The 10,710-nt window shown below is 40.3% G+C and overlaps 1 protein-coding gene across 1 annotated transcript; it reads right to left on the bottom strand.

Annotated features, from left to right (window-relative positions):
- Positions 1 to 726: 726 nt before the first annotated feature.
- On the bottom strand, positions 727 to 10,392 carry calhm3 (calcium homeostasis modulator 3). The gene is made up of 3 exons (XM_003218491.4): positions 9,813 to 10,392; positions 5,879 to 6,140; positions 727 to 2,065 (listed from the first exon to the last, which is right to left on the bottom strand). The coding sequence occupies exons 1-3, from the start codon at positions 10,097 to 10,099 to the stop codon at positions 1,598 to 1,600; spliced, it is 1,017 nt and encodes a 338-aa protein (XP_003218539.2). The 5' UTR covers positions 10,100 to 10,392; the 3' UTR covers positions 727 to 1,597.
- Positions 10,393 to 10,710: the final 318 nt, after the last annotated feature.

The raw sequence follows: 10,710 nt of genomic DNA, 5'->3' as shown, positions 1-10,710 counted from the left end.
GGTTGTGATTTGGGTTGACAGATGACAATGTGAATGGAGTCTTTAAACTTTAATATTGGTTACATGAAAAACTTGTTATCCTCGTACTGTTGTGCAAGTGTAACAGAAAAGCTAATTATAATGGGGATTTTGTTTAGGTTTAATAATGTTGACATTATGTCATGGGCAGGCAGGAGTTGGCTATATCTGATTGGTTGATGCATCACCATGGTTATGCAGCTTTTGCAGTAGAAATGTATCCATTTTAGAATGGTTAGCAAGAAAAAGGGGCGGAGCTAGCTGGAAGGTAAAAGAGGAAACAGTTTGAAATTAGAGACAGTCTCTCTAGAGACAGGGAGCTAGAGTGGAGAGGATCTTTGTTTAAGATCGAGGCTTCAGTTGTCATACTGAAGGAAAAAGAGACTAATTTGAGTCTAAGTCTTCAGTCAGGTGAAACTGAGAGACAGTCCTCAGTCCTTAGTCCTATGGGACTAAGTTTTCAGTCAGACTATCGATGGAAAAGAGTGACTATAAGATATAAGTTAACCAGCCGGAAAGCTGAGGAGAAATATACATTAGAAGGAGAAGAAAGTTGCATAACCAAATTGAAATAAGTTAAACTGTTCTGGAAGTTATATAATAACAGTTTTATATATTCAAAGAATGAAAGACAATAGCAATAATATCCAAGTGGAACTGAACTGAAGTACTTTGTAACAAATACGCTTTATGTGCAAAAGATTTCATAAATAAATATTTCTTTATTTCAACTTAAAGTCTCATGACAAGTTACAGGACTGAAGCTACATATCTGAGAGTTGGCCGGAGATCATATTGATGTAACCTGTGAGGAGAAGTTGGAAGCTACATATTGACTCCAGGATTAAGTTACACATCATAGAGATATATACAAACATTTAAAATTGAATCCTGTAATAAACGTATAAAGTTAAAGATGACACACAGATAATGATAGTGTATTCAGGTGTGAACTGTAAGCCACAGAGTTTGGGAGAATTTCCCTCTCTCCTTATCAGTTGTGTCTCCTCGTCGTCGTCATATATATACAGTAGAGTCTCACTTATCCAACACTTGCTTATCTAATGTTCTGGATTATCCAACGCATTTTTGTAGTCAATGTTTTCAATATATCGTGATATGTTTGTGCTAAATTCGTAAATACAGTAATTACTACATAGCATTTCTGCGTATTGAACTACTTTTTCTGTCAAATTTGTTATATAACATGATGTTTTGGTGCTTAATTTGTAAAATCATAACCTAATTTGATGTTTAATTGGCTTTTCCTTAATCTCTCCTTATTATCCAACCTATTCTTTTATCCAACGTTCTGCTGGCCCGTTTACATTGGATAAGTGAGACTATATATATATGTGTGTGTGTGTGTGTCATAGATGGGATATCAAAATAAAGATACCCCCCTGACTTAGAAGATCCTCCTTTACAACAAGCTATTCCTGCTGAAAATCCCTCTTCTACAGATCTGTTCAGAATCAGGCTGCACTATTTTCTTTGGCATCTGGCCATTCCAGGTGTGACATCGAATTTGTCCAACCATGAAACAATTTCTATGGGTGGTCTGCAAACTGGTTTCCTTTTAAACATCTGTTTGCTTTGTGACAGTGTTCCACTGGTTGCTCATACTGCCTCCCAAAGGTAGGGGTGTCCTTTCTGTACTTACAAACTGACGTTGTGTTGCTCGATTCAGATCTAGTGGAGGTTTGCTGTAGTACCATGACTGAAGAACCTTGTTCATTTGCTCCTCGCTAGTGATCCCCCTCAAATGATCTTCCTCCTCTTCTTTGCCTTCTTTGTCTTCTGTGCAGGTATTGAACCGCCTTAATCTGATTTGTTTTTGCATGCTCTCAAAGAAATGGAGGATGCACTTGTGTGCAAAGTCTCGGGCATGTTCACAGCAGGTTTCATCAAATATCTTTTGTTCCATATCAATGTAACTGCTCCAGTAGCGAGTCTGGAAGAAGGCAGCTTGATCAAAGCAGGGTCTCAGAGAACGGGCCAGGAAGGCGATCACAATGAGAGTCAACAGTATACTCCATCCCAAAGCCTGAAGGGTAACAGCAAACAACATGTGAATTTTACAGCAAGCAGATACAAGGAAGAAAAATAAATATAGGATGATATGAATACTGGCTTCCTGGAATATGAAATAATAACTGTTTTTCAAAGGACTTTTCACGGCAGTGCTACTCAAAGTGGTAGTCTAGCATTTCTTAACCTGGGGGTCGGGACCCCGGGGGGGGGGGGAGTTGCAAGGGGGTTTTCAGAGGGGTCACCAAACACCATCAGAAAACACATATTTCTGTTGGTCTTAGGAACCCAAATCCCTCCAGTATTTCCTGTTGGTCATGAGGGTTCTGTGTGGGAAGTTTGGCCCAATTTTATCGTTGGTGGGGTTCAAGGGGCTCTTTGATTGTAGGTGAACTATAAATCCCAGCAACTACAACTCCCAAATGTCAAGGTCTCTTTTCCCCAAACTCCACCAGTGTTCACATTTGGGCATATAGAGTATTCGTGCCAAGTTTGGTCCAGACCCATCATTGTTTGGAATCCACAGTGCTCTCTGGGTGTAGGTGAATGACAACTCCAAAGCTCAAGGTCAATGTCCACCAAAACCGCCCAGTATTTTCTGTTGGTCATGAGTATTCTGTGTGCCAATTTTGGTTCAATTCCATCGTTGGTGGAGTTCAGAATGCTCTTTGATCATAGGTGATTTATAAATCCCAGCAACTACAACTCCCAAATGACAAAATCAATCCCCCCCCCCACCTCCACTGGTATTCAAATTTGGGCATATTGGGTATTTGTGCCAAATTTGGCCCAGTGAATTAAAATACATCCTGCATATCAGCTATTTACATTACAATTCATAACAGTAGCAAAATTACAGTTATGAAGTAGCAACAAAAATAATTTTATGGTTTGTGGTCACCACAACATGAGGAACTGTACTAAGGGGTTGCGGCATTAGGAAGGTTGAGAACCACTGTGGTAGACCATGGATTAGTGCCAGTCCATGAGCTACTGGCTGCTGTTCCAGTTCCAGGAAAGGAAGAAACAATTATAGTTAATGGACTTTACATTACAAGGAAAACCTTGCTAGTTCAACACAACACAGAAGCATTACTGTCCATGGAAGAAAAGGTTACCCTCGCAATGTTTCTGGACCACACCTCTCTAATCCCTCATCATTGCTTGTGCTGAACAAAGCTGATAGGAACTGTAGTTCAACAATATAGAGGGCTATTACTACAGTTCACAAAAGATCTCAGAATGGCGGAATTAGTGGCATTGGTTAACATTTATTTAGAGTTAGATGCTATACAGAAAAAGAGGAATATAATCATTAACAGAAAGCCCTTATGGTAAAATGTATGTCCTGTCCACTATTGGACTAGAAAAGGTTCCCATTACTTCCTCAAATGGAATTACAGTATATAATCATCATGACATACTGTGAAAGGATAAGATGAAAGATGATGACTTGCCCAATGGTTTTTTGTTTGAGATTCTGAACAATTGGACGGGGTCACACTCTCCCTGAAGACACAGGTTTGCAGTCTGGGTGTTCTCCTGGACTCATTGCTGAGCCTGGAACCCCAGGTTTCAGTGGTGGCCAGGGGAGCATTTGCACAACTAAGATTTGTGCGCCAGCTGCGCCCGTACCTTGGGAAGTCTGACTTGGCCATGGTGGTCCATGCTCTGGTTACATCCCGCTTGGATTACTGCAACACGCTCTACGTGGGGCTGCCTTTGAAGATGGCCCGGAAGCTACAATTAGTACAATGGACAGCAGCCAGATTAATAACTGGGGTGGCATACAGGGAGCGTACTACTCCCTTGTTAAGACAGCTCCACTGGCTGCTGATATGCTACTGAGCCCAATTCAAAGTGCTGGTCTTGGCCTACAAAGCCCTAAACAGTTCTGGTCCAACTTACCTGTCCAAACGTATCTCCTCCTATGAACCTACGAGAACTTTAAGATCATCTGGGGAGGCCCTGCTCTCGATCCCACCCGCCTCTCAAGCGTGGCTGGTGGGGACGAGAGACAGGGCCTTCTCGGTGGTGGTTCCTCGGCTGTGGAACTCCCTCCCCAGCGACATCTGGCAGGCTCCATCCCTTTGGGGTTCAGAAAGAAACCTGGCTATGCGAGCAAGCGTTTAAAGAATAAGTTTCGTTGGCTTCAACTTGGTATAGATTAAGGTTTTTGTACAAGGTCTGGCGGATGAATGGCACAAGCATTTCGCACTGTTTTAATTTGTTTATTGTATATTATGATACTATTTAAATGTTTTAACTGTTTTAATGTTTTATTTTATTGTATATTGGTGTATTGGCATTAATTGCCATTTTTGTAAGCCGCCCTGAGTCTCCTCAGATGAGAAGGGCGGGGTAGAAATGATGGAAATAAATAAATAATAGTTGACTACTTTGCATCAACATGGGGACCTGCCCTAAATTATTGAAATCAACGAGCACAGTGATATAATGTATGGATGATCGAGGAGATTATTCTATACACAAGCCTAATTCATTTGAGGAACTGATTTTACAGTCAGCCCTACACATTTACATGGGCTAGGGACACATGAACCCTGTGAAAGAGGAAAAACTGTGAATAAGAAAGCACTATTTTTTTACTTAAACATCTTTAGGGCCTCATCTACATTACCATATAATGCAGTTTCACAATGCAGTTTTCCAGCACAACTCTATGGTGGAAGTTGACTCTAGAGTCAAGCTGGAGGATCAAGAAATTCCTGGAGACAACATATTGGTCAAATCTGCTAATAATCAAACCTGCAAAAGTGAAATCCACAAATGTGGAGGGCTGGCTGTAAAGTGTTTTCTGTTCTGGGAGAATTAGTAATTGCAAAATGTTTTGTTCAATTTTTACATCAGTTTGGCCCCATCCAGATATGTCCCAATTACAATCCCTATTCTCTTCTTCCACCGGAGCCATGTTGGATACAGATGATGAGAGTGTAATCCAACACCTCCAGGAGTCACTGGTGTCCCTTCTACAAAATCCATCTTATCTGCTTTGAACTGGATTATATTTATTTATTTATTTATTTATTTACTTTTACCTTGCCCTTCTCACCCCAGAGGGGACTCAGGGTGGCTTAACAACATAGCCAATAATTCAGTGACATTTAAAACAATTACAAAGAAATTACATAAAAGTCATTTAAAATACACATTAAATTATAATAAAACACAGTTAAAACCAATAATATCACGTGATCCAAAAGCAAGGTCCAGGCTGTTCCATTGGCCAATTCCAAGTCTTTCATGTCTATGCTGCACCAGGTTTTCAAAAGCTTGGTCAAAGAGCCATGTCTTTACTTTCTTCTGGAAGATCAAGAGGGAGGGGGCAGATCTGACCTCCCCAGGGAGGAAGTTCCATAGTTGTGGGGCCGAAAAGGCCCTGTCTCTCGTCCCCGCCAGCTGCGTCTGCGAGGCAGGTGGGACCGAGAGTAGGGCCTCCCCAGACGATCTTAAACTGCAAGATGGTTGATAGGAGGAGATACATTCAGACAGGTAAATTAGGCAGTGTAGACTCATATAATCCAGTTCAAAGCCGATTATTATTATTATTATTATTATTATTATTATTATTATTATTATTATTGCATTTTATATTGATTTTCTCCCATGGGTGGGACTCAAAGTGGTCACAGTGGTAAAAAACAGCGATTACATAAAATACATTCGAATAGACATCATAAAACAATAAACACAGATAATGTGGATTATTTGCTTTGATAATCAGGATTACTGTATATGGCAGTGTAGAAGGGGCTTGAGATTGTGGAAAGCAGGTCTATATAGAGTAAGGTCCAATGCATATGTTTACCTGTGACCAGCATCTGATGTATCTTGATATTGCCTTGCGGGAAGTGTTGTTCCTCCAGAGCGCATCATCTTTGCATGGGACTTTGGAGAGCAAGCGTTGTACCTCATCGTAGGATGTGATGTTTGTAGCAAAATCTGGAAACTTATCAGGGTCAATGGAAATGCTGAAAGCACAGACAAAACATTTTCCATCGAGGAGGGTGACTATGATCCAAACAACGGGTGCAATCATGGCCCGTTGTAAGACAGAAGAACACATATACCTGTTGATGGACAGAGAAGCAGAAATGACGCTGATATAGCTCAAGATTGGAAGTTTCAGTTAAATCACAGAACTTTATGGGCATGAGAAACAAATAATAAAGAAGTAGTAAAAGAGTCAATTTTCAAGTTTTCTTGTCAATGCAGATCGAATGTGACTTTCGTTACACAAGAGTGTGGCCTCAGAATTTTATGGTGTTTATACCCAGATATAAAGAGCCCTGGTGACGCAGCAGATTAAACAGCTGAGCTGCTGAACTTGCTGACTGAAAGGTCGGTGGTTCAAATCCATGGGATGGGGTGAGCTCCTGCTGTTAACCCTAGCTTCTGCCAACCTTTGAAAACATGCAAATGTGAGTAGATCAATAGGTACCACTTTGGCAGGAAGGTAATGGCCACATGACCTTGGAGGTGTCTACGGACTACCCTGGCTCTTGGGCTTAGAAATGAAGATGAGTGTCACCCTCTAGAGTCGGATTAATATCAAGGGGAAACCTTCAATTATTACTGTTTGGGCAGCTGGTTAATTCTGATATAGCAAAAACAATAAAGAGTCTTTATAAAGAGTGGTACCTTAAAAACAACACATTAAGGCATACATTTTTGTGGTCAAGAGTTTACAACATCTGATTCCTCCTGCTGTCGGATGTAATTAAATCTCTAGATACCATTATTTTGCAAAGTACCTTTGCAGGAACCTAAAAAATATTATATTGAATTTAAAGTCTGCAAGGAGGGGCTACAAAACTATATGAAGGATAGTTTTGGGAGAAATGGGTAGATTAGTGGGTATAAGAAGACTGATTCTACTGTGGGGAGAAATGATCAGGGAGTTCTAGAAGAATGACTGAGGGCTGCCACTGCTGCCCCTCAAACATGTTGCTTGAGGCAGCTGTCTCGCCTTGTCAAATGGGTGATGATTTGAATCCCATCAAGAGCAGCTTAGCATGCCTAGCACAAGATGTTTTTTGAAAAATTTAACATCTGAGCAATGTTAGGTAGAAAAGCAGTGAGGCAAAACGTTTTCCTCAGAAATGTGAGAGAAATTAGGACAATCTTGCCAAGGACTAAGCATTCACAGAACTCACTGCGTTAGCATTTTAAGGAAAACAATGTTTGGCTCTAGGCAAAAAAGATTTGCCATCTGTGCAGCTCTCACTTAAAAACCAGGTGCCAAAATGAGCAGAAAAGGACCAGGGAAATTAGACTGATTCCATGTAACCGACATCAAAAAAGCAAAAGTGGGGACCTTAAAATGCTGATGGTTAGGTATGTTATTGTTGTTGTTGTTGTTGTTGTTGTCGTCATCATAATCATTATTATTATATAAAGTAAGATATAAATCTTAATAAAACTCATGATGGTGCAAGTGATCTGAACTAATGGGATTTCTCACCAAATAAATAAATAATTTTCAAGTTTTCTTGTCAATGCAGATCGAATGTGACTTTCGTTACACAAGAGTGTGGCCTCAGAATTTTATGGTGTTTATACCCAGATATAAAGAGCCCTGGTGACGCAGCAGATTAAACAGCTGAGCTGCTGAACTTGCTGACTGAAAGGTTGGCGGTTCAAATCCAGGGACCGGAGTGAGCTCCCGCTGTTAGCCCCAGCTTCTGCCAATCTAGCAGTTCAAAAATATGCAAATGTGAGTAGATCAATAGGTACTGCTCAGGTGGGACGGTAACAGTGCTTCATGCAGTCATGCCGGCCACATGACTTTGGAGGTGTCTACGGACAATGCTGGCTCTTCGGTTTAGAAATGGAGATGAGCAACAACCCCCCCCCCCCCCCCCCCGAGTCAGACACAACTAGACTCAATTTCAGGGGAAAACCTTTACCTTTACCTATACCCAGATACAGCATTAGTAGTTCCTGTTAGGGCATTGCTGATGCATTTCCTAACCGCATTCCTGTGCTGGCAGTTATTCTTTCCCTGATCTTGCACAGGGAGGTACCCTCTATAGATGTACACAAGTGGAACCCCAACGGCACAATCATGTCATCCCTTCTGGCCATAGCCATTGGGATACAGCTCCATCCCATGTACTCCTCCAGGGCTCCTTCATTCTCACTGCATTCATCTCTACCAGTAATTACAGTTTGCTCTGTTAAGTACATTTCCAATGTGGGGAAATAAGGTAGGAAGAAGTAATTAAAACTTTCCTCCTCCAGGACATAGTTCTGATAAGATTCCCACCCATCCTTGAGATACTATTTTATATATAGATATATACTCTCACATCACCTTTAGTTTGACCTTGACATGATGTATATCTGAAAAGCAAGTATTCCAATCACGTATTTGTTACATCTATATTACTTTCCTCTGATGATTTCTTAGCTATGACCATATTCATTTATTGATTGGCTATTTTTAAACTTCAGAGTTGTATGTTTGATTATGTATTAGAAATATACTAACATATTTCACAGCAAGCAAGACTTGAAGTTTGAAGTTTATTTCCATCATAGACTAGTATGTGAAAAATGCAAAACACTAAAGCACACAAAAATATAAAATACAGAACAGCATAAATACTAGTGCTGTGCTTTTGTATGTAATTGCTGTTCATTTTGTGTAGTTTCATTCGTGTCATCTCATTTTAATTTTGGTTCCCGCTATACAACACGAATTTTCGTCTGGCTAACAAAAACATGAACATTTTCTTGCCATTGGCAGCAATGGGAGGGCTTCTGAGGCTCATCCCCCCCCCTCTCGGTTTTTGGCTAGAGGGGTGAAAATCACCACACATGGAAGGCATTTCAATCCCTTTTGGCTCACCAACTTTTAAAATGTTTGGATCTTCCTCAGAGTACTATTGTTGTTATTATTATTTTTATTAACAGCCTTTGGCACACATCAGCTGTCATGGGGAAGTACTCCTCTTCCAGACTTAGCTTAGATTCCCGGAGTAGCTATCATTATATATATACACCCATTGGCACACATCAGATGTAATGGGGAGGCATTTCTCTCCCTGTTTCAGCTTAGATTCCCAGAGTAGCTATTGTTATATATTTTTATATAGACATTATTATTAACATCCATTGGTATACATCAGCTGTAATGGGAAAGCAACCCTCTCTCAGTACTTGCTTATTGTTACGAGACAGAAATGAAAAGAAAGCAAAAGCAAGAACTATGACTGTGCGGCTTTAATTTTTGTGTCCCCTCTCGTTTCCTACGAAAATGTCATCATTCGTTTTGTGTAAAAGAACGGTTGAAACAAAAAGATAGCATGAAAGAAATGAAGGAATTTTTTTGCACACATTAAATACAATGCTATTTATGACTATTAAAACACTCAGACCTTTAAAAATTGGGATATTATTTTGTCAGCCAACTAGGGCAGGTAATGGCAGCTGTATAGAAACCAGCCAAGGGATTTTGCTCTGATCTAAATAAATCTGCCAGCAATATTAATTAAAACTTCTATGCAAATTTTAAATACAGATATTGAACTGAATGAACATGGTTGATAAGGGAGTACTCAATAATTAAACTAATTCCATGAACTGAGACAGGATGGGGAAAACTGACTGTTTAGGTTATATGTTTCCAGAATTCCTAGTGAGTATGCTGATTGCGGGATTGTGGAGGTTTAAACCATAACTTAACTTTTCCAAAGCTGTCTTTGAAAAAGTTCGAACTAGAACTGAAATTCCCCCACCTGATAATAGCCAGATTCTTCTTCCTGTCACCAGTTGGTCTTTTCCATTCTTCAAGCATCACCATAAACTGCCTGTTGACAATAAGACCACAGAGAAAGAGTGCCACTGGAGGGATGAACATGATTCCCAAGCCATAGGCCATGTTGTATTTAGCAAGGCAAGGGCAGTTGAACTCAAAGGAGGTGTAAATCTTTACACTTGCCAGTGCGAGCAGCCCGCAGATCCCATTTGTTACTGACTCTGAATTGGTCTGGAAGTACTGAAAAATCATTCGAAATCGATCCATGATGCTGCGATGACGACCAAGAGTCTATTCTTTTAGGATAGTTTCAGAAAGATGAAGCACTTACTGGTCTGGTGTTGGCAGCCTTTGCCAAGCCCTCTGTTTAGCCAAGGTGTATAAGGTCTGTTTCATTCAAAGCTAGAAAGATGACAGACTGCAAAAGCAAACAGTGGAGCACTCAATTTTGCGCAGATGGCCTTTTCAGTTTGCCTGTGTCCTGCTCACATTAGCATCATTGGATCCTTTGTGCGCCTTTCTTGGCTACGTATCTAGAGTTCCTTCTATTCAGTCTTCATGGGCACAGTTGGGTCTCTTATCCACATCTTCTCAGATCAAGCTGAAATCTACAGCCTAGTCATCTCACTTTTCAAAGGGAATGAATAAAGCTCTCCTGCCATTATATTTGCTCTATTAAAAACAAAAAAACCCTAAATCACAGAACTCTTTTATATTCCAACCAGCTGCAGCCTGAATGTATGATGCTGTGTTTACTCTATTGTGGAATGGTTAATAATTGGTGCACAAAAAGGAATGAGAGGTTTTTTAAAAAGCAAATATTCAAAACCTTTTCTGCCCTCCCTGTTCCTCTTCTTCTGACAGTCCACTTGTATTGC

This window comes from Anolis carolinensis, chromosome 3, assembly GCF_035594765.1.
Source record: "Anolis carolinensis isolate JA03-04 chromosome 3, rAnoCar3.1.pri, whole genome shotgun sequence".
NCBI classification, from domain to species: Eukaryota; Metazoa; Chordata; class Lepidosauria; order Squamata; family Dactyloidae; genus Anolis; species Anolis carolinensis.
The sequence above is the reverse complement of the archived record's forward strand: the minus strand, read 5'-3'. Positions and strand labels throughout refer to the sequence as shown.